At 43.8% G+C, this 24,866-nt stretch overlaps 1 protein-coding gene and 1 pseudogene across 15 annotated transcripts in view; both read left to right on the forward strand.

Annotated features, from left to right (window-relative positions):
• Positions 1–24,866, forward strand: part of PHACTR1 (phosphatase and actin regulator 1) — a 588,779-nt gene that overhangs the window by 488,669 nt on the left and 75,244 nt on the right. For all 15 annotated transcript variants that reach the window (XM_012476554.3, XM_012476555.3, XM_012476558.3 and 12 more), the window contains one exon: positions 8,117–8,438. In XM_012476554.3, coding sequence (XP_012331977.1) covers positions 8,117–8,438 — 322 coding nt within the window. The remainder of the gene's footprint in view (positions 1–8,116; positions 8,439–24,866) is intronic.
• LOC135269302 (U1 spliceosomal RNA) lies at positions 16,651–16,797 on the forward strand (annotated as a pseudogene).

Raw genomic sequence — 24,866 nt, forward strand, 5'->3', positions numbered from 1 at the left:
CTGCACTCCAGCCTGGGCAACGGAGAGAGAAACCATCTCAAAAAATAATAAGTTCATTTGTGGTGGAGAGAAGAGAGGCTGGAGGTGTCCGTACTTAGCCCACACTTATTCTGTGTGTAAGCTACAGCCCTAAGGCACGAGGACTGATGTTAGGAGTCATCTTTGTTTTTTCTTTCCTTGTCTGAAGTCATAAGCCAGGGCTGTGCTGTGTTTGGAAATACAGCCCTCTTGGGTTTTATGGCTGTGTGACATTCACGGTTTGGGTTTATTTTCCTTGTTCTCTGGAACTGGTCGTTTTTGCTTCTTCCACTCCATCAACAGAGACAGTTTTATGAATACATTGCATCTCAATCAGTCTGGCTGCAGAAATAAGTCAGCAAACAGAGAGCTCTGTGTGTGTCCTGGCAGGAGCAGCCAGCATCATCATTAGAAATGTAAGAAGTAGCGTGTGTCCTCCAACAGTTACTAAATAGCATACATCAGATAGAGGCAAAACCATTTATTCAGTGAGGTGCTATCAAGGGAAAGGAGGCATTTTTATCCCAGGATATTTAGAGGTAAAGAGACTGAATCCCAGAAAGGTTAGATATCTTCCTCAGGTAGTTATGAGCAAAGCACGCAGGTTTTCAGACTCCCAGATCATCCACTAGTTTTCAGTACTGATTTAATGCAGTGTGCATCAGAACCACACACTGAAACCTAGAAACCTCTCCTGCAGCACTTGGTGGTGGTGTTTTGTCGCAAGCATGGAGAACCGCCATGATGGCCTTTGCGAGCCTCTCTGCTCTGCTACTTGATTCTCTTTCCAATCACCTCTGCTTTTTTCCAGTGCTTGCTTATGGTGGTACCACCACATATTAAACGCTCTCTGTTGTTTTTTTGGCTTCTACCTTCCCACCCCAGGCTGGAAAGCCTCAGGATAGGTGGATTTTCAGAAGTGTGGTGAAAGTCCTATTAGCAACACTGCAGATCTGTAAGGTACTTTGCAATTTACAAAGCATGTTCATGTGATCCTGTCTCACCCTCTGAGCAACCTATGGCAGAGGCAGAGAATGTATTATGATGTTTGTCTCAGAATCAAGAATATATTTGTTGAACTCCTGTGATACATCAAGGACTGTACTGGGGGTATTTTATAGTCAGGCCTTTGGCTAACCTATACAGAGACTTTGTAAAGTTAGAAAAGTGCCCTGTAGAGGATGCCCCTTCCTCTGGAGTAACTCAGCCCCATGCCAGGGCAGGCCTCAGGCTAGATTTCAACCCTTTCATACCCTCAGCACCTTGCATGGAGGCTGTGTAGATATTAATCTGTTTACTTCTCATTACAGATCTATACTGTGGACAGTACCCCCTTTCTACAGATGAGAAAACTGAGGCTCAGGAAGGCTAAATGTCTTAGGAAGAGTAACAGAGTTTCCTGGTCTTGGAGCTGGACTTGAACCCCAGCTCTTCTGAGTTCTAAGCCAGTGGTGGTTTCAACAGGACATTCTATCCTCGGCCCACAGCAGAAGCCTCTGCAGCTCCTTCCCAGCTCTCCCAGAGCAGTGCTAGGATGAATCTCCTCCTCCAGAAGGCTCTGGGCATTTGCCATTTTGCCTCTTCAGAAAGAAATGCCGCTTTCAGGGGTGTTTCTCAGACTTGATAGATCAGCGTCCCCTGGGGATCTTGTCGGAGGGCCTGGGCAGAGCCCTGAGCATCTGCATTTCAAGGTCCCAGGCCATGTGGCTCCTGCTAGTCCATGGACCACACTTTGATTAGCAGACCCTTAATAGAGCAGAAACCAGTCATGGAGTTCCACCTTTTCCCATTGCCCAGAAGACACAATGAAAAGGTAAACAAATGTGTATTGAGCATCTACTATGCACTAGGCTCAGTTCCTTCTAGCAGATAAAATGGGAGGAAGTAAACACGCTCAGTGTAATTTAATGATTACTACATCACTCATACCCCTTGCAAGGAAAAATCACAACAAGTTAAGAAAAATGAAAGGGATTGAATTGACTCAATAGGGAATCCTGTGACAGAGGGAAGCATGAGGCCTTGGGGGTCCCATAGGCAGGCACCTCAGCCAGCTCGGGAGGATGGGCTTCCTGAAGGAGACACTGAGTGTGATGGTAGCATCAAGAATGATGGTTACTCTGTGGAATAACTGTCTGGAGTGTCTGGAGTGCCAGATGCTATGCCACACAGTTTATGTACTTTCTATTATTTAATTTTACAATACTTTGATAACACAGGGGTGTCCAATCTTTTGGCTTCCTTGGGCCACATTGGAAGAAGAACTGTTGGGCCACATATAAAATACACAAACACTAATGATACCTGATGAGCAAAAAAGAAAAGGAAAAGATCCGTGCATAAATCTCATAATGGTTTCAGAAAGTTCATGAATTTCTGTTGGGCCCCATGCAAAGCCGTCCTGGGTAGCATGCAGGCCGCTGGTTGGACGAGCCTGCTATAACACATTATTTCACAGAGATTAAGCAATTTGCTGAAGCCAACAGAACTGAGTCAGTGTATGATTTTATAGTTTATATCTTTTTAGCCCAACTAATTTTGGTAGTGATTTTGTGCCTCTTTGCCCAGTAAGAACTTAGAGCACCAAGTATCATTTCCATCCAGATAGATCCGATTGATCTGGGAGTTTGTTTATAAAGCAGATTCCTGGGCACCATTGTGGACTTACTGAATCTGAACTCTGAAGGTGAGGCCCAGGAATCTGCCTCTCCCAAGCTTCCCTAATGAGGCTGATGAACACTGCTTTAAGAAGTTGGCATCTTGGAAAGAAAAGTGGGTGCCTTGCAATAGAATCCTGACCTACCCAACTCCCTTTATCATCTTCACTATAAAAATGTAATAGCCTCTAGGAGGCTGAGGCAGGAGAAATTGCCTGAACCCAGGAGGCGGAGGTTGCGGTGAGCCGAGATCACGCCATTGCACTCCAGCCTGGGTAACAAGAGCGAAACTCCGTCTCAAAAAAAAAAAAAAAAAAAAAAAAAGTAATAGCCTCGAGGCTGGGCACAGTGGCTCACACCTGTAATTCCAGCACTTTGGGAGGCCAAGGTGGGTGGATCAGTCGAGGTCAGGAGTTCGAGACCAGCCTGGCCAACATGGCGAAACTCCATCAATACTTAAAAAAATACAAAATTAGCTGGGTGTGATGGTGGATGCCAGTAATCCCAGCTACTTGGGAGACTGAGGCAGGAGAATCACTTGAACTCAGGAGGCAGAGATTGCAGTGAGCCAAGATTGTGTCATTGCACTCCAGCCTGGGCAATAAGAGTGAAACTCCATATCAAAAAAAAAAAAAAAAAAAAAGTCGTAGACTCACTAAACAGAAATGGGTATTAGGTATATATTTCTTTGTTTAGTAAATGTACAAAATACACATAGAGTAAATAAAAAATCAGCAAGAAGGCAGAAGAATCTAAATGCATTTAATAAACTCTGTAGGAAAAGCTAATCACTTGATGAATTACTTACTGCTTGACACAAAATTTTGAAGAAAGGCTCTTTATGTAAACTTGTCTAAAACGTCCTTAAAGTTTAGACAAGATATAGATAGAAATAGAATGGAATAAAATATTTTATTTCTATAGAGAGAAATAAAATAGAAAAATTCACCCACAGGGATATAAGACATCTTATCATTTATAAAAGGCTCAATGACAAATGATTTTTATAAAACTCAGTTGGAAACGCCATTAGACAAACTGGTTTAAGAAGTATCCTTTAATTGCACATTCTAAATGTAGACAAGATAATTATTAGGTGAATAGATTTTAGGCAAATTAGCTTTTAGTAAATTGGTTTAGGGAAAATTGGTCTATCCCAGTGACTCTTCAGGATGGACATTGGTTCAGATGCTGGATGGAAATGATGCATCCTGGCATCGAGTGTTGCAGTATTCCTGCCTCAGACAGCACAATACACCAAGCAATTTAGCGCCCTGAGCCAGTGATTCTCAGCTCCTTGTATATGCTGAGCATTTGGGGAAGCTTTTTTTTTTTTTTTTTTTGGGAGACGGAGTCTTGCTCTATTGCCAGGCCGCAATGCAATGGTGCAATCTCAACTCACTGCAACCTCCCACTCTCTGGTTCAAGCGATTCTCCTGCCTCAGTCTCCTGAGTAGCTGGGATTACAGGCAGCTGCCACCATACCTAGCTAACTTTTGTATTTTTAGTAGAGACAAGGTTTCACCACATTGGCCAGGATGGTATCAGTCTCCTGAACTCATGATCCACCCGCCTCAGCCTCCCGAAGTGTTGGGATTACAGGCGTGAGCCACTATGCCTGGCTGGGAAGCATCTTAAATCCAAATGTCTGGCCCAGAGATTCTGGTTCTGCAGGTCCAACGTAAAGTCCAGGAGCACAAACTTGCATCAGGCAGCTATTGCAGGTGTTCCAAGGACCCTACTCTGAGAAATGGTGCCCTTGTGTTCAGAAAAAGGGACAGAAGTTAGAGGCCAAGAGTTATTTTTGACTGTGGCTTTTTAGAAATGCAATGCTGGGCAGGGCACAGTGGCTCACGCCTGTAATCCCAGCACATTGGGAGGCCAAGGCAGGCGGACCACTTGAGAGGTCAGGAGTTCAAGACCAGCCTTAACAACATGATAAAACCCCATCTCAACTAAAAATACAAAATTAGGCAGGGATGGTGGTGGGCACCTGTAATTCCTGCTACTTGGGAAGCTGAGGCAGGAGAATTACTTAAACCCGGGAGGTGAAGTTTGCAGTGAGCTGAGATTGCGACATTGCACTCAGCCTGGGCAAACAAGAGCAAAACTCTGTCTCAAAAAAAGAAAAAAAAAAAGACACTTCAGTGCAAACCTAGCAAATGCGATATGTCCTGAAGTGTTAAGGATTTTGTTCCAGGGACCCTTAACACACAGTCCTTCATTTGAAGACTCTGGTTCTCTAAGGCAGGTGCTCGTTTGTTTGGTCAGGAGAAAGAACCAGAAGGGCAGAGTAGAATTCTCTGCTTAGGAAGGGGCAGTGATTATATTGAATTTTGCCCATCTTGTTAATCAATAGCTTATTGTAACATTCCACCACTTCTTGTCACTTCCATAGCCACTGTGCCTGGCTGCACAAGGCAAAGAGCCATGGAAGTGGACCCTTCAATAAGAGGAACTGGTGTTGAGCTTTTCTGTGTCTCAGCACTTTGGAACTAGCTAGCATTGCCTATTAAGTTCCTGAACGTGGTGACCTTGCACCATGTCCATGAGAGACCACAATGAACAGGATAAACCCTCGGGAACAAACACGCGGAAGCCTTGTGGTTATGACTGATTTGCATTTTGGTGTCAGGGGAACAGTCTCTTCAGGTCCCATGAAATTATTCGAATTTTCTGTCTTAGCTCTAGGATCAGAAGTTTATTGTCCATATGCCAGAACTGTGGGATCCTATAATTGTCATCCATTTCAGGCTCACATCTCCCTCCTAGAGTATCTATTTCCGGGAAAGGTGTGACTTCCTCCCACAGCAGATCATCATAACTCTTTGGCTCATTCTGTAAACACGATTTGCGTCTCTTATGATGTGAGCTGGGCACTGAACAAGATGCTGAGGTTTGAGATACAATAATGAATTACACACTGTCCCTGTTCTCCAGGAGAGGAGACGGTTATGTAAACAGGAAGTGCAGCATAGTGTCTTCAGAGACCCTGTTCTGTCATCTGCAAGCCTGAGATAGTCATGGCCTCTACCTCAGCCTTGTTGTAAGGATGAAACTGATTAGAATAAGAAGAGCACTTAGAATAGTATCTGGCACATAGTAAGCATGATAGAAGTCTTGACTGGCATGACTGTCATCATTCCTGCTATCATCAACACAGACATTACATTCATCCGCATTCCCACTCTCTTTCCACAGAGTGGGAAGAGGGATGTAATGATCAAGGAAGGCTTTTGCGGGGAGATTGTTTGTGAGCTGGATCTGAAGGGTGACTAGTAATTGACCAAGAAGACAAAACGGAGGAGAATATTCCAAACTGGGAGAAAGTGACATGCAAAGGCCCAGGGTTATGGAAACATCAGGCAGTTTAGGAAACTCAGCAGCTCAGGAGTGAGGGTGGATGGTGTGGGTAACGGTGAGAAAAGTGGGCTGGAACTAAAGGGGAGATGGGGAGGCCGGGAGTGCTCCTCTCCAGCTCCTTAGTGGGATAGGGAGAGGCATCTGTGGAAGGTGAGGCTCCTGGAGGAGGCTAGGGAAGACTGCAGCAACTCTTGGGAGAATGGCCAAGGCCACCTGGTCAATTTTGTTGAGGTGGAGACCCTGAATCCATAAGCCACCAAGTAAGTAGGATTCACAGGAGAAAAGTGATCTGGACCGTAGGAAAGATTGCACTCTGGCTTTTCAGGTGCCATAGGTAAGGTTAATTCCAACAGGAGGAACCAGAGCAGACTTCATAGAAGCACAATGTGGACACAAAGAGGTGAACCAAGCAGCAGCCAGCCCATGGAAGGCCTTGAATGATGTATCAGGAAGGTTTAGTCCACAGATGGGTTTTAAACTGAGGAGCAACATGATCACATTTGTGCTCTAGGAATGGCATTTTGGGAGGACTATGAGTTAAACTGGAGGAAAGCCACGTTCTAGGCAGATAGATCTTTGGAGAAGGATCTATGGCCTCCGAGATGGAGAGTCAGAACTGTGTGGTGCCCCCAAACACGATGTGCCAGTGTGGCATTGAGACTCCCCACTCCTCCCTGCTATGCTGTTCCAGACCATGCTTCTCCCAGGCAAGCCTGCAACCTACAGGAAATTCAGCCAAGTCCCCCTCCAGTGCTAAATGATTTCAAGAAACATGGGGTACAGCAGCAGACTACAATATCTCCCCACAAATGCCCTGGGGACTGGTCTGACCCTGAGCTTAAATGTGGAGCATCTCTAGGAAGCTTCAATGGCATTGTCATGGAACCCAGCGGTTGGTTCTAGGTAGGTTCCAACAGCCTAGAGCGCCCTGGGGGGGCCACCTCACTGTTTCAGCAGCCCACGCTTGAGTGTCCCCACCCGTCCAGCAGTCACTTTCATCCTGCCCCACTCAGGCACCCAAGCCAGAATCTGCAAAACCTAATCTTCACAAAGCATCCTCTCAAGGCAGGATGGTCATCCCTAGGTGACAGATGAGGGAATTAAGGTTGGCAGCAGTAGAGGCATTTGCAGAGTGACATGCTGTTGGTGGACTTGACCCTGGGGCTGGCTTTAAATCCCATGCCTCTTGGGAAGTGCCAGCTTTGAAAGGATCTATTCACATCATAATGGCAAAATTGTAGGCGTATATTGTAGACTGGCATGTCTTAGTCTGTTTTCTGTTGCTGTCATAATACCTGAGGCTAGGTAATTTATGAAGAAGAGAGATTTATTTAGCTCACATCTCTGCGGGCTGGGAAGTATGAGAAACATGGTGCTGCTGTTGAGGACCTCCGGCTGCTTCCGGAGGAAAGCGGAAGGGGAGCTGGTGTGTGCAGAGAGCACATGGCAAGAGAGGAAGCAAAGGAGAGAAACTGAGAAACCCGGACTTTTTTAAACAACCCGCTCTCCCTTGGGAACTAATCTGTTCCTGGGAGAGCTAGAACTCACACCCACCACTAATCTATTCATGAGGGATCCACACCCATGACCCAATCGCCTCCCGCCAGGCCCCACCTGTTAAAGGTTCCACCTCCTGACATCCTTATGTTGACAATTAAATTTCACCATGAGTTTTTGCAGGGACACACTGCATCCAGACCATAGTTTCTCATATCCTAGCAAAGGTTTCCTTGATGGTCCGAGGGTTTCCGTGAGCAGAAATGTTCATCACAGGCCTCCTTCCCCCTGCCTCACTATCTGGGCTGCTCTCAGGTCTCCATCTGACATACTGTGCATTGGACACCACTGATGTCTGGGTTCCTGAAGGCCCTTATGGCCAGTGCACTTGGAGTAGGAAATAAGAGTCAATGGATGCTTCTTGCTGAGTAGCATTCATCATGCTGGTATCTCCGATTGACATATTTTACCTGAAAGGCCCACCTCAATGGCCGCAGTCTCCAGATGAGTGCATCTGGTCTTCCAGGTTTCTTCTGATGCCCCCAATCTCACATCTGCCTCTCACCCTCTTTCTGCCGCAGATCCTGGCGCCCCTGTGAAATTGCCTTGTCTGCCAGTGAAACTATCGCCTCCGCTACCTCCAAAGAAAGTCATGATCTGTATGCCCGTGGGGGGGCCAGACCTCTCACTGGTGTCCTACACAGCCCAGAAGAGCGGCCAGCAGGGTGTGGCCCAGCACCACCACACCGTCCTGCCGTCCCAGATCCAGCACCAGCTGCAGTACGGCAGCCACGGCCAGCACCTCCCCTCCAGCACCGGCTCCCTCCCCATGCATCCCTCGGGCTGCAGGATGATAGACGAGCTCAACAAAACACTGGCCATGACCATGCAGAGGCTGGAAAGGTAAAGGCGGGCACCGGGAGGGAACACAGGCGGAGAGGGGCTGGCTGGGGAGCAGGGCTTAGGGATTTGGACCATGACTTAGGAGTGTGAACAAGGGCTCATCCTTACTAGAGGGAAAAGTTTGAAAGTAAAACAAGACAAAAAACTGAAGGTCAAAGCATGGAAGAAAATAAATGTTGCCAACTGAAAAGCTCTAGGATAATCACATCAGAAAGAAAAACTAGCATTCATACATATATGTATATACATACACAAGCATGTGTATATATACAAGCATACATATATATGCTTTTATATATATACATGCTTATGTATATATGTATGAATATATGAATATTGGTATACACACACACACGTATATGCTTGTATATATACACAGTCCTCAATGTCATCAATAGGTTCATGAAAATTGCAACCTCCATGAAATAAAATGTAACAAAACCAATTTCACCATAGGCTAACTGATATAAACAAGTCTTAAGTTCCTATGGCATATTTCTGGTCACAAAAATATCACCAAACTTCTAAATAAAGACCAGAACACTTCTAATATTAAACATTGAAATAAATATGAGCTGTACATACATTTAAGAAAGATTGATAAAAGCAAGGAAGGTGACTACCCAGTTATTCCAGTTCAGAGTGGTGGCTAGCCAGAGCCTGTCCCAGCAGCTCAGGGCACAAGGCAAGATCTAGCTCTGGCCAGACATCATCCCATAGCAGGGTGCAGTCACACCCACACCCACACTCACTCAGACCTAGGACAGTATAGACACACCATGTCACCTGACGTGTACATCTTAGGGTTGCAAGAGGAAACCTGAGTACATGGAGAAAACCCATGCAGTCATGGGGAGAATGTGCAAACTCCACATGGAAGATGGCCCCAGCTGGGAGTCAGCTTTTTTTTCTCATCAATGTTATGGCAAAATGGCATTGAATGAAATGACCTTATTCAAGGACCTGCTGTATATCCATCTTTGTATATGTGTGGGTGTACACACATATATACACATGTACATACACACGCACATGCATATATAAGCATTAACATTTTGTAAAAGAATATATATATAGGCCAGGCACAGTGGCTCACACCTGTAATCCCAGCACTTTGGGAGGCTGAGGCAGGTGGATCACCTGAGGTCAGGAGTTTAAGACAAGCCTAACCAATATGGTGAAACCCTGTCTCTACTAAAAATTAAAAAATGAGCCGGGCATGGTAGCATGCATCTGAGATGGGAGATAGGAGATTTTCTCCTATCTCCTGAGATAGGAGAATTGCTTGAACCCGTGAGGCGGAGGTTGCAGTGAGTCGAGATTGTGCCACTGCACTCCAGCCTGAGTGACAGAGCAAGACTCCATCTCAAAAAAAAGAAAAAAAAGAATATATATACAGTCAATAATAGCATTTACCCCTGGGGTGGGGAAACGGGGAGAAAATACTTTTACATTTCATCTCTTTCTATACTGCCTTTTAGTTCTATGTATGTTACTTTTATGATACTCAAAAGAATTCAAATATAAAAGAAGATAAGGGCTGGCAGGTATTGGAAGGAAACAGGAGGGCTGGGAAAGGTGGAAAGATACACCCTGTTCTTGCTGATGGAAGAAGCAGAGTCCCAGGGTCTGATTATGTGCGCATGTGCCGCTAATACTTGGCCACTACCAGGACAGCTCCCTCTTTCACCAGAATCTGCCTCCAACCGCTCTTCAGGGAGAGCTGCAAAGATGACCCTACAGGCAGGCCTGCAGCAATGCCCCTAACTCCTCACCACCTAGGGAGATCTCTCAAACTGGTTCTGAATTACTATTGATTATGTATGCACACATGATCGTGTGTGTGTGTGTGTGTGTGTGTGTATTCAAACACCGCCACCTACCTCAGATCCAAGAAGGGACTGAGATTCCCATTGTGGCTCTAGGGCACGTTGCTTGACTTAGTGCCCTGATGTGACAAGGAGAAAGTGTATGTATCAGGTTGAAAGGGTGTGTCTGACTGGGAGCTGAATGCTTGTCCTATAGTTGTGGCTGCTGGTCACTGGGTCCTACGCATGGAAAATTGCAGTCTGGAGGTACCAGCAAATCACCAGAAAGCCAAAACTGAGATGCACAGGCAGGAGCTTCTGGGTCTGTTTTCCTGACTCTCAGTGGCTTTCTCTGCTCCTGCCTCTTAGCTGAGTATTCTGCGTTTGGGAAGTGAGTGATTCGCTGGGAGGTTGCTGTGTCTGGGAATTCTGACTTGATTACTTGTGTTAACACTGCCGTTGCTGCAAAAGGAAAAAAACAAAACTTAATTTGGCCCCTTGCTATCATTTGCAACTACCCTTGTTATTAATTAGAATAATAATCATTTAAAATGTGGGTGGTACCTTTTAATCTATTACACATACACATTGTCGTCACTGTCATTGTCGTCTTATTTAATCCTCACATTAATCCTCACATCACCTATGGACACTGAGTATTTGGAGAAACTAAGGGAGGGTCGCTAAGTTCCCCAAAGCCACCTTCTCAAAGAGGAGCCCACAAATGGCTTATCTGACATCTGCAACCGCATAAATGCAGACTTTGAGAACAAGCTTTTAGATACTCTTATATCAATTGGACAGAATAATTTCATGTCTGTTGAATCTTGACATTAAAAAGGGCTTCATTATTTTTTCATTTGTGGTATATTTTACAAAAGCATCAGTTTTTGATGGATTAAAAATTTAAAGAACTGAACAATAGGAAATGTTTCTTCCCTGTAGACGTTTGGAAAACATTGCCCTAGGTGGCAAGTTGAGAGGCCAACCCTCCAGCCTGGGTCTTCCCTCTCCAAGCCCAGAGCTCTTTGTACTAACACACAGCTGCTTCCTAAAGACAAGCAGCAGTCAACATCATTGCCCACCCCATGTCTACGTGCACGCAGTAGGTTTTTGTATTTCTCATGAGCTTCAGTTATTAGAAAAGATACTTGTGATATTAATAGGATATTGCTAAATATGCTTCTGATTTAAAAAACCATATTAAAAGGTTCAGTTAAAGATGCTAACTAACAAGTTTTATTATATATGTGAGTATTTGTGGAATATTTCAGTTTAATTTAGATCAATGGGTAGATCTAGTGGGATATGGGAATTTTGGGTGGAGGGGTGTTGGGATATGCAGCATGATCTGGCAGCAGAGCCAAGGCAGTCTCTGCTTTGTCCCAACCCAAATTCATTTCCTCCTCCTTTCTCCCTCACTTCCCACTCGAGGTCAAAGCATAGGGTTGTCCTAACAGACCAACCAGAATGCAGAGATTAATACATGCATGACTTTGACAAGATCACCACCCTAGACAAAGAGAAGCTTTCTTCCCAAAGACCACCCCAGAGGCTTTCTTTCCAAATAAAGATTGGTGAGATTTTTCTGAGTGTCCCCATCATCTCCAGGAAGAATCTGAGAATAGGCCAAGGTCACAGGCCACACTGCTCAGTGTAGGGGGGGAATCACCAGCTGTTTTGGATGATTTCTCTGATTTTTACTACTTAAAGATGCTCCCTGTTGCCTGTCAATGTGATTTCATTCTTGTTTTAACAAAGTTTTATGCAGAAAGAAAGAATCATTTCTCTGTCCTCCTGGCAATTTCCAGTGACCCCAAAAAACTCTGCAAGAAGGGAGAGACATTACCAGACACTCAGGTATCCTGCCTACAAAGTTCCTTGGATCAACCCCCTTGTTCGTGCCATTGCTGCCCCCTGAAATCTCAGAGAATGTCACCATAGGGCATCGGTCCAGATGGACAGTCTGATCCTGATGAAAAAGTTATAGGAATGTAAAAACTTGAATGGTGAAGTAAACAGCATCAATCCTGTTTGGACCATACATTTGTACAAATCATCTTATCATTGAAAGGGTCCTTGAAGACCATCCAGGCCACCAAGCCCCTGCCCACAGCAGTGTTCCTGACCATTGATCCTCTGGTCTCTGTTCCAACAGGACCTTTTCCAGGTCCCAAGATAGCCTGCTCCATTGTCAGGAAGGTCCAACTGTTACAAAAGTTCCCTCTCTATTAAAAGTTTTACTGATTGAAATTTATATCTGCCCCTTCCCCGATCTTATTTCTAATCTTCCTTTCCTGTAAAAGGCTTTTAAATCTTTGAAGATAGCTGCCATTCCCTTCATCTAAGGGCTTCTCTAGATCTTACACCATCTTGTTCATTTTCCCCTGAGATTATACCAAATCTCCTCTGTTTTATATGGAGAAGTTATTTATATTTTTTATTTTTGAGACAGCAACTCACTCTGTTGCCCAGGCTGCAGTGCAGTGGCATGATCATGGCTCTCTGCAGCCTCAACCTTCCAGGCTCAAGCAATTCCCCCACCTCAGCCTCCTGAGTAGCTGGGACCACAGGTGCGTGCCACCACACCCAGTTAATTTTTTTGAAATATTTTTTGTAGAGACGGAGTATTGTCTTATTGCCCAGGCTGGCATCAAACTCATGGTCTAAAGTGATCCTCCTGCCTCAGCCTCCCAAAGTTCTGGAATTACGAGTGTGAGCCACGGCACCCAGCGTAGAAGTTCTTAGACATTACCCTGCCTAAGCCTGCTTGATGGCACTAAACAGTGACATGGTTATTTATAGCTTTGGCTCACAAGATTTAGGGGAAGGAGCTAGAGTCCACTTGAAGCAAATTTAAAGGGTCATATTTATTCAAAATCGCAGGCTGCCCTGGGCAGGAGGGGCTGAGCTGGAGACAGTAATCACCACCACTTCAGTTAGTTCCAGAATTAACTGCCAGAGTTTGAATCTTAAACACACTACATATTAGCTATGTGACCCTAAGCGTGTGGCCCAACCTCTGCTTGATTTTCATGCCTTATCTGTAAAGTAAAGATAATCATAATGCCAGTAGCCTCATTAGGGTCATTTATGAGGATCAAATTATTTAATGAATCCAAATCATGGGGTGATTGCATGGTACACAGTAAGCAGCTAACAAATGGTGTTGAACATGAGCTGGCACATAACATTTGTCTTCAGTGACCCTAGGGTAGTTTTGATCCAATCTTGTTGGAGGTTTTCGTTCATTTGGGTAGGTTTCCTCAATGATTGTCTTCATTCCGCTCACACTGGGGAGCCACATCTTTTTGAAGGTGATGTTTTAACGTTTCAAATTTTTTTTTTTTACGTTTAGATTTCCCCTCAACTTTCCATTCTAATTAATACCACTGCATTTTTTTTTCATTTTTGTATTTAAATCTTTGCCAGTCTTTACTCTCATTTTTAAGGAGCAAGATTTTTTAAAAAATCATCAGAGAGCTAGAATTCATGGTTATCTAGTGACCCCGTTGTGGGAAGACCTTTTTTAAAATTTATTTTTATTTCAATCATTTTTGGGGAACAGGTGGTTTTGATTACATGGATAAGTTCTTTAGTGGTAATTAGGTGGATTTTGGTGCACCCGTCACCCGAGCAGTGTACACTCTACCCCGGGTGTAGTCGTCTGTCCCTCACTGCCCTCCCACCCTTCCCCCTGAGTCCCCAAAGTCCATTATATCATTCTTATGCCTTTGTTATCATTTCAAAGATGATGCAGTGTTTCTGTTTTTAATATCTGCAGTAAGCTCTGTGGTCTCATTGGCATTGATCCTAGAAGTCAGATGTAAAGTCCTAATCAGGACTCCTTTTCTTTCTGATCTTAATTCAGTTGATCAGTTCTCTGTGTTCTAGTGTCCTATCAGTAAAATGAAGGTGGAATGTAGACCCATGTTGACCCTGAAGGAATTTTAGGAAGATTCTTAAGGGACTGCACTTTCAAGAAGTCTTTCTCTTCTCCATTAAAGGCAACTTCATATCTTCAGTCGCTCATGCAAAAAACCTGGGGTCACCCTTGACCCCTTCCTTTCTCTGGTCCCCTACATTTGGCTGCAAATCCTATCTGGTCCACACTGTGAATATCCAGGGATAAGATCAGCTATTTCCTGCTCCTGCTCCTGCTCCCCTGGCCTGAGCCTCAGTCGGCCTTGCCTGGCTCGCTGCAGCTCCTCCCACCTGGTGTCCTGCATCCACACCTGTTCTGCAGCACATCCCCACCACAACAGGCAAGGAGACAGGGTTTCAGGAAAGTCAGATCATGACTGTCTTTGTCTGTCAGGCTGCCATAAAAAAGTAACACAGAATGGGTGACTTAGATGACAGAAATGTGTTGTCTTCAGTTCTAGAGGCTGAAAGTCTGAGATCAAGGTGCTGACAGGGTTGGCTTCTCCCAGGGCCTCTCTCCTTGGCTTGTAGGTGGTGTCTTCTCCCTGTGTTCTCTCGTGGTCTTCCCTCTGTGTGTGGCTGTTCTTCATCTCCTTATAAGGACACCAGTCATGGTGGATTAGGGCCCACACTGGTGACATCATTCCTCACCTCTTTAAAGGCCCTACTTCCAAATACAGTCACATTCTGAGGTCCTGGGGCTTAGGACTTCAACATATGAATGTATCTGGGGACACAGTTGAGCACTTAACAGTGGCCATGCCCAAAATGCTCCTGCCACTGTCCAGCTCACTAAGAGTAGAAAAGCAAAGTCCTCACCATGGCCCAAAGCCCACTGCCACTTTAGATTTTGCCAAGAAAAATCTACTTATTCTTCAAGATGTTATTAAAATACCAGGCCCCTGTGACCCCTTCTCAGATTCCCATGCAGAGCTCTGCCTGTTGCACGCTTGCATTGGGTTATGTGTTAATATATTGTCTTTTTAATGTGGGCAGGAACCATCCTTGTCTCTTCACCTGCTATGGTTTGAGTGTCTCTCCTCCAAAATTCATGTGTTGAAACCTGTCCTGCCCCTGTGGCCTCCCTCGCTTCATCGACCGCCCTCTGTGTTGCTCCCTCCTCCCTCACCCAGCAGCCTTCCCGCCATTCTCGCACATTCTTGGACATGCTGGACGCCTCCTGACAGGGGCTTTGCGCTGGCTGTTCCCCTAGATGGACTGCTCTTCCCTCAGATATCCTCAGGGCTCCTACACTCACCTGCCTCAGATATCTACCCGAATGTCACGTTTTCAACAAGGTCTTTCCTGGTCAAAATTGCAACCCCTCTCACAACACATCCTGTTCCCCAGTTCCTTTTATTCTTGTGAAAGCCTTTTTCACCGTCTAACATTTTGTGTCCTTTGCCTTTCACTTGGTTTTTTGCTCTTCTCACCTAATAGAGCATACAGTCTACAAGGGCAAGAACTGTTTTGTTGATGGGTACATCCGGAGTGCCTACAACAGGGCCTGGCTTACAGTGTGAGTGAGTGAATAACCGAATGAATGGAGAGCCTCTCATAGCTGCAGTGATATTCTTTTGCTTATTAATGTGCTTCCTATTGATGGCTTGAGTTCTTACAAGGCATATGTTATATAAATATTAAGCAGCATTGGTGGTTTGTAACCTTTTAAATTTTCTTTGTTCTAACAATTTGAACTGTTCCCTCTGTTTGGAATGCACTCTCTTCCATCCCATCCTCTACCACCCACTCCAGCTTCTTTTTGCAAGGAAAAATTCTTGTTCTTCAAGATGTTATTAAAATACCAGGTCCTCTGTGATCCCTTTTCAGATTCCCACACAGAGCTCTGCCCTCCTGCACACAGTCCTTTTGCATACTTGCATCGGGTTATGTGTTTATATATTCTCTCTTTAATGTGGACAGGAGCCATCCTTGTCTCCCCATTTGCTATGGTTTGAATGTCTCTCCTCCAAAATTCAGGAGTTGAAACTTAATGGCCAATGAGATAGTATTAACAGGTGGGGACTTTAAAAGATGATCAGGCTATGAGGGTGTCTCCCACGTGAATGACATTAGGACCCTTATGAAAGGGACTTCACACAGCAACATAAAGCTCTCTTGGCCTTCCACCATGTGCGGGTGCTGCGTTTCTCCCAGACAGAGGATGCAGCCCTCACCAGACAGGCAAACTTGTCAGCGCCTTGATCTTGGACTTTCCAGCCCCCAGAACTGTGAGAAAATAAATTTCTGTTCTATTTAAATTACCCAGTCTCGGGTATTTTATTATAGCAGCACAAATGGGCCACAATAGCACTCGACCCTTAATCTGCCATAGTACCTGCCATGTAGGGAGTATTCTGACAATATTTTTTGAGTGGGTTTCATTAAAAGTTACTCTAATCTTTGAAATAGAAAAGTATCTTATTATTGCAATCAATGTTTTGTTACAAACTTTCCTAATTATAGAAACAGGCTTTTGCATACTTACCTGGCAGTGAAGATACCATGATCACGAAGATGGTTTTCCCAGGGCGAGGCTTATCCATTGCACTCGGGATATATTGAACCCTGCAATTTGCCCAAATGTGGGAAACTTGAAGTAGGGGAATGTGTTCACGCTTTTCAAGAAAGAGAGAGAGGGGGAGAAAGAAAAGAAAAGAAAGAGAGAGACAAAGAAAGGAAAGAAAGAGAAAGATAAGAAAGAGAAAAGAAAAGAAGGGAGAAAAGAAAAGAGAATGGAGGGAGGAACAAACAAACAGGCTTTTGCTGTGGATCTGCTCTGGCTTTCCCTGTCGGGCCATTCCTGTTGTGTTGTGTTTGATGTTAGAAGCAACGTATAAAGTTCCTCCCTTAAAGTTAAACCTAGGTCTTTGCTTGTCATGTCTGGTAATATCAAACTAGAGCTCCAGATACTATAATTTTGATTATGAACCTTAGCCATCATTGAAGTACACCATCCCTTCTTTTAATTCTCTTGGAGCAAATCCTTCATGAATGACAAAGTTGGGGAGGGGTCATCATCCTTAGCTAAGGTAGGGATGCTAAGATTGCTAAGGTGTAGGGAATCATATTTGATGGCCCAGCTCTATCCAGTGTCCTCATACTAAACCGGAAAGTTAACTTCCAGAATTTTATGCTGAGACCTGAAAAATAGGAGCAATCACATAAGAAGGAGAAAGGCAATGCGGGTACGTCCTAGACAGATTAGAGGAAAGAGTGTATTGGTCTACCAGATAAGTTCACATGGGAAGAATAATTGAAATCTCTGAGTTTGAACTAAAAAGACAAAATATGAATGAGTATTTTGCATCAATTGATGCAAAATATCAATACTTTTTTTTTTTTTGAGATGGAGTCTCACTCTGTCAGCCAGCCTGGAGTGCAGTGGCACGATCTTGGCTCACTGCAACCTCCACCTCCCGGGTTCAGGCAATTCTCCTGCCTCAGCCTCCTGAGTAGCTGGGATTACAGGCATGTGCCACCACTCAGCTCATTTTGTATTTTCAGTAGAGACAGAGTTTCACCATGTTGGTCAGGCTAGTCTCAAACTCTGGACCTCGTGATCCGCCCACCTCAGCCTCCCAAAGTGCTGGGATTACAGGCATGAGCCACCATGCCTGGCTAATAGATATTTTCAATGATGCTTTATTTACACCCAATGTGTGTTAGTTTAGGAAAATTTTAAGTACCATACATTTAGTTCTGATGGAAATTGCCACCTATGGGCCTTAAAAATGAACAAATAAATACATTTCTAATAAATTCATTCTTTATTTACCTCTCCCTGTCCCAAAGTCCCTGAGCAGCTAGATGAAGAAAGCTCCGGCATTTGCCAGGAAAAAATTTCAGGCAATTACTGACTTGTAAACCTTGAATGAAAACAGGCCCTGCAAAAAGAAGGGATAGTGCCTGTGTTTGCTTAGCAACCAGAAGATCCATCAATTCTTTGCTGAGTGCATTTTCTAGACCAGGCTCCAGCTTGGCCCTGGGGATGTAACAGAGGACAAATACGGAAGATATCCTCAGTGCAGCTTAGAACCTGCCGGGAGTATAACCTGGACAGATCAGTGCCCATGAGAGTGCAGGGAGGGAGGAGGAGAATGTGCAACAGGAATGTCAACTGGTCCACAAAATTCGGAGTGGTCTTCTCTGAAGAGCTGCATTTATGAGAGGAATAGGCCAGGCACAGTGGCTCACACCTGTAATCACAGCACTTTGGAAGGCCGAGGCAGGCAGATCATGAGGTCAAGAGATCAAGACTATCCTGGCCAACATGCTGAAACCCCGTCTCTACTAAAAATACAAAAATTAGCTGGATGTGGTGGCACACACCTGTGGTCCCAGCTACTAGGGAGGCTGAGGAAAGAGAATCATTTGAACCTGGGAGGCGGAGATTGCAGTGAGCCAAGATTGCACCACTGCACTCCAGCCTGGCGACAGAGCAAGGCTCCGTCTCAAAAAAAAAAAAAAAAAAAAAAAAAGTAATATCCAGATGGAGAGGAGAAAGGAAATGAGAGAACATTTAGGCAGATTAGAGGAAGGGCTGATATACTATCTCCAGATAGTGAATGAGATTTTTAGTAAGAAAAGGAAGTTGGCATTTATTCTCCAGGTTTTTAGAAGACATAGCATAGAGAATGATATTGATGACATAACATTGTAATCAGACATAATGAAGAACCCAAGAGCCAGCAGAGAGGACACTGAAGATTTTTAAATCAGGCCAACAGCAGTCCCAAATGGTTTACTTATGTACTTATGTAAAGAAAAACCATATACAGGTCAGATCATCTGCTAAGGGCAAATCCAGCTCTGTGACTGCAGATCTGATACACTGAAGTAGGTTAACTGTGATGTGAAATTCTGGAGAAGTAGAATGGCTTTGCCTCTGCTGGCATAGCCGACGTACATCTGTGTTAACATGGATAAGCTAGACAATCTGGATGGTCAACTAGATGCAGGGAAGTTCCAGAATCATCTTGAACTCTTAGCAATACCCATTGATCTCTGCATGCCAACCATTGTGATAGGCACACAATAACAAAGCAATCTTTCCTTTAAAATAATAACATTGATAAGTTTATATAAATAGTTCATTATTTGCTTATAATGTCCCCTTTTCATATTTGCATCTTAGTTAGAGAGGAATTTGTCAAGAATATTGAAAAAGGGATTGTGTTTACATTGGACAGAAGAAATTAAAATCAGTAGACCCCCAAATCCCTCCAATCTCTAAAATTCTACTATCCCGTGATTATTTTTAGGTCTTTCAAGAGCACAATACAATTTACAATCCTTGGATAAATACATTTCATGGTGACAATTACTTTTCTTCATGTTGCCTCAAGGGTCACAGGAAATTCTAAAGAATAATTCTTGCTCCTAAACAAAAGGATCCCTAGGGTTTCTCTTAGCCTTAAAAGTCTAACATAATTATTGTATTGGCTTATGTCTGTAATGTTTCACCTACTAATGAGGGTGTTCCCTGATAATACACAGATGTGAATCAGTGCCTCAGCAAGAATGAAACTGAATGTCTAGGTGTTACTTGCTTGTGAAGCGGTGGTGATTTGAAGTGCAGTGTTTTTCATGACATAACAAATGACTTACAGCGTTAAATGAAATATGTTTCCAGGGAAAGATTCTTTTAGGATGATGATCATCATCTCTTCAAAATCTCACGCAATTCCAGTTAGACATTTGTCCTTGCCCCTTGGAAGCCAGCACTGTCAATCTCTTACTGTAGGTCAGTTATTTGACTTTAAAGCCTATGTTTATCATCTTTAAGTGGCTACGTGTACATGTCGTTTTTCAGCTTGAACTGCTATTCCAAGGGACATCATGTGGTTTCAGTGCAAAGTAATGTCACTGTGAGCAAGACCCATCCTTGCCAATTGTCTAACCAATTTCCTTGCCAATTGTCTAACCAATTTTCTAATTGTTTAACTTTAAGGACAGTTAAAATGAGACTGTACAAACTAATAACACCTTTTTAAGGCTTACAAGGATAAAAAAGGAAGTGGTTTTTTTTTTTTTTTCCTCAAGACTGAGTCTTACTCCGTCACCTAGGCTGGAGTGCAATGGTGTGATCTCGGCTCACTGCAACCTCTGCCTCCTGGGTTCAAGCAATTCTCCTGCCTCAGCCCCTCAAGTAGCTGGGATTACAGGCGCACACCACCACACCCAGCTAATTTTTTTGTATTTTTAGTAGAGACAGGGTTTCAACATGTTGGCCAGGCTAGTCTCCAACTCCTGACCTTGTGATCCGCCTGCCTCAGCCTCCCAAGTGGGGAATGACAGGCATGAGCCACCTCGTCCAGCCCAGGAAGTGTATTTTCAAAAGAAAGATAATCTGCTTTTGATTTTTTTTGTTTGCTTCAGTAGAAATCCTGCCCTTTTCCAATGCCCAAATACTGATTCTTTGATCTTGGAAACCATTGTCCAGAAAGTTTTGCAGATCAAAAATATTAAAACACTAAAGGAAATATTTTAATAAATTAGTGGATAATATCCATATTGACTAATTTATGTTAAATTGTTGGTGCTGACATACACTCCTAGTTAAAACGGCAGCTCTCAGTGTTGATGTCTGGGAAGCACACTGCACCAGCATTGCCTTCTAATTTTACAGCCGCCTGTGAGGCAGGCACCTAGATTTCTCCATTTAACTGATGAGGAGTCGAAGACCAAGAGGCCAGGTTAGCGAATGGCCCAGCTGGGACTTGCACAATCCTGCTGACTCTGTCCTGCCTTTTTAGTACCCATGCTCTCAGCCAAGCATGCTAGAACACTCACCAGCATCTAGGGACAAATTCAAGTAGAAAAGCCACCACTGGCTTCTCCATCAGAAAGAGAGTGCTGGGAGGGACGGGCTGTTGGTCAGACTCAGTGTGTCTTCTAGTTTTGTTCATCACAACCCAATCCCAGACAGTATTTCAGAAATGTGGGTCGTGGGTCCCTGAAAGGACAGAGGCTATGAACAAATTAATTTAAATCCATTACCACTGCTGAAAAAAAAAAACTCAAAACACATTTTCTGTTCAGGAAGACTCAGTACTCTTGTCTATATATAGAACAGCATAGTTTCCTGCTGACTGAAGTTCAACAAAAAACAAAAGTTTTAATGTTATATGTCTTATCTTAGAAGGCTAATCCTAGGCCATGGTAAACCAGACAATGTATGCCTGCTTTCTTAAAAAGAAGCTAATTAACTATTTTCTTGGGCTACGGTGGTTATTTCTGCTATTTTTCAGTCTCAGGCACTGCAGTTTGCAGCATAATTTCTCACACATTTTTGGTCTCCAAGAGGAAAGCAGCTGATTGTTCTCTCTCTCCTCTGAAAACTGTTTTCATAACTCTGCAGACTAAATTACAGAAGCTGTTCCTGTTGAAGTTTAATTGGTTTTCAGTGTCATATTTGTCGATAATAAATTTTCTCTGTCTTGTGAGGAAATTAATGTCTTTTTTTTTTAAACAGTGGATGCATTTAAAACCAGATACCAGAAAACGATATTCCCTTTATTAGATGTTTTTCTTTAGAAATGTTGGTAAAATGGATCCCACCTATTTTGGAGAAAGATTAAGAATGTAAAAGAGACAGTGATTTTCAATTTTATGACCTGCCCTTGATTCCCTACAAGAGTTTCAAAGGTGTTTGCCAGCCACTAATTCCCCTCCATGGATGGGTTGCAGTGATCTTTTCTGCTCATCAGCCTGTACCATGTGATGGTGCTAAAGTGATGATTTTAAAGATCCTTGGAGAAGGGAGTGACTCTTTTAATGGCCTGGACTCACTGTAGATGTCTTGGCATTCATTCCTTTATGAATGACTAAAAGTAAGGTCTGTGCCTAACCCTTATTCAGTAATGAACACGAAATAAGCCAGTCTCTTAATTTTTGAAGTCTAGAGATTCCTTAAAAACATTCAGCCATTGCAATGGTAGGTAAAGGCCAGGCACAGTGGCTCACTCCTGTAATCCTAACAACTTTGGGAGCCCAGGAGTTTGAGATTAGTCTGGGCAACATAGAGAGACCCCTGTCTCTACAAAAAAAAAAATTAACAAATTAGCCAGGTGCAGTGACACACACCTGTTAGTGCCAGCTGCCCAGGAGACTGAGGCGGGAAGATTGCTTGAGCCCAAAGGTTCGAGGCTGCAATGAGGTATTTTTAGGAAAAAAAAAAAAGGAAAGAACTGGCAGAAAAGGGAAGGGAGGCAGGAATGATTTTCTGCCCAGGCTCTCAACCTACGCATTTCCTACTTAGTTTAACAGAGTCAAAGAGAAGAGTTGAGTTTTCCAGAAGGAAAGCTTGGTCATTCTTGATGGGAACAAGACTGAGGGAGGAGAGTATAGCTTTTCACCCCCCAAAGCATCCTGTGAATGTGAAGAGAGGAAGACAGTTTTAAATGTGTGCCTTCTATTGACTCGGGGCTGCCATTTTCCTCTCAAGCTTTCCAAATACTTCTCTTCTCAGTGTGTGTTGTGTAAAGAGCAAGCCTTCTGTTTTAGGAATACTTCTGTTCATTCTTTCCTGTTCGTTTAAGTTGTTCCATCCTCTAGGGGCAAACGAGGATGAAACAAAGTCCTCATCCTTGTGAGCTTACTCATTAGTGGGAGAGACAGGTGATAAGCCTGTGAATGTGTAATATGATGTCAGGTGGGAATGGGGCACTGCAGAACCGTCACACAGGGTCATGAGAGGAGCGTGGTGGTGACGCCTGTCTAGCCTTAAGGGGAGGTGTCATTAAAGTGGCCACAATAGACACAAAACCCACTGCATGCCCCCTTTTTATTGGCAGCACCCCATTGTGCAAGGCTGGATTATCCAGCTTGGTAATTACTCTGTCCTCCCTCTTGTCACCTACTCTCTCTGCACACCTACTCACCCCCAGCCATGTGCTACTCACACAAAACTTGTATCCCCAAGTCTAGAATTCAGCCCCCCTCCCTATGTGTTCCACAATAGCCCTCATCATGGGACTCTTCACAGCAAAATTCACAGCAAGAGAGTAGCTGGATTGTGTGAACATCTGTTATCCTTGTTTTTTGTTATAAAAATATTATATTCCATGGTTTTTAAAATTTGTGGTATAAATTGCATTTCATAGTCAGCAGATACATCTATGGAAAAAATGATGGGCTTTGCTGATTCTCTAGGCGAAGGCAGCATGGTGCATGGAAAGAACACAGGCCCTGGGTGGGAAGACCTGAGTTCACATCATGCTGTGATAGCTGCTGAGTGATTACGAGACTTCATGTCCCTGTTTATAAAAGTCAAGATAATAACAACACCCTTCTTAACTCTGCAAGTTTTTGTGGCGACTAAATGAGGTAATGAACATGTACAACACACTTTCATAGGGCACTAAAGGACCATCCGTGGTATCCATGTGGTTGTTTTGAAAGATGCTCCTCCTCCTCCATCCTGAGTTGTGGAACCTGCTGGTATATTTAGGACATTGGAATATTTCCATAATATTCCAAAATGTTGCAGCTGTCCAACATATTGTGAACATTATGGAATGCTCTTCAGTTTCTGCATATTCATCCCTCTTATATTTGTCAAGAAAATGACATTATTTGGAGCTGCCTAGATGTTAGGGAGCAGAAATGCATCTGTTTTTCCCCTGGAACATAGGCCTTTGGTCTTTGTTAAAATTCATGACAGAATGTTAGTATAAGAGGAAAGCATATAGATCTTCGTCAACCTCAATGACCTCACCCTACAAAGCAGCCTAGCTTTGGGAGTCTGAACTGAAGTGGGCTGATAGCCTGTGAGTATAGAATTGGAAACTGGAATACCGTAAGCTCTCTCTGATACCTCTTCTGTGCCCACACAGTCCTGGAATGAAGGGCATATGATACCAACATGCTCTTGCTTGCATAGATCTCTGCCCCTTAGCTCCTCGAGTTGTCTTCTTACTATTTCCAAAAGTCCTAATGCTCCTTTCACAAGATAATTTCTCTACAGCAGCAAGACTCGATCTAAGGATCAGGGACCCTAATTTTAGTGAATTAAGTAATTGGAAATGTAATGTGGTGTACTCTGATTGCATGAGACTTCAAATATTTGATCAACTCATCCATCAGTTCCAGACACATGTGCAGTGATCAGGTTGGAGCCGGAAGATCATCAGCCTCTGTCTTGGAGAGGCTCACAGTTAATGAGGGGTGGGGGTAAATGCTTAACATGTAATTATAATATAATGTGGCAGATGCTGTAGATGTGCAGAGAAGGGACTGATTTCCATTGGAAAAATCAGAAAAGGATGCTCAAATGAAATGAGATTTGAGCATCTCATTGGTAGGATACTCTCTCTCTAGGCCAAAATCTGAAGGGTAAGTTCTGGGGCGGAGCAACCACAGGAGCAGAGGGAGGATGCAGGAAAGTCCACAGTGTACCTGGGCAGTGGCAACTGATCTGATGTGGCTGGAACACTGGGGAGACGGTAAGGAATAGTGATGAGATTGAAAGGAGTTGGGGAGTCAGATGGTGAGGCACCTCTTAGTCCATGCCATAGAGGGTGGAGTTAATCCAGTTTACAGTGAGGCCTTCCCTGACTCTTTTGATTGGGAGAATTACATGATCAGACCAGTTTGACAGCAGAATAGGGTGGAGGGGGAGGTTCTGGAAGAAGAGTAAGGTTTGGAGCCGTTGCGGGACCACTGCTTCTACATAGGCAGTGGTATAGTGACA

Source organism: Aotus nancymaae, unplaced genomic scaffold (genome assembly GCF_030222135.1).
Source record: "Aotus nancymaae isolate 86718 unplaced genomic scaffold, 86718_ANA_hifiasm-v0.15.2.pri h1tg000051l, whole genome shotgun sequence".
NCBI lineage: Eukaryota > Metazoa > Chordata > Mammalia > Primates > Aotidae > Aotus > Aotus nancymaae.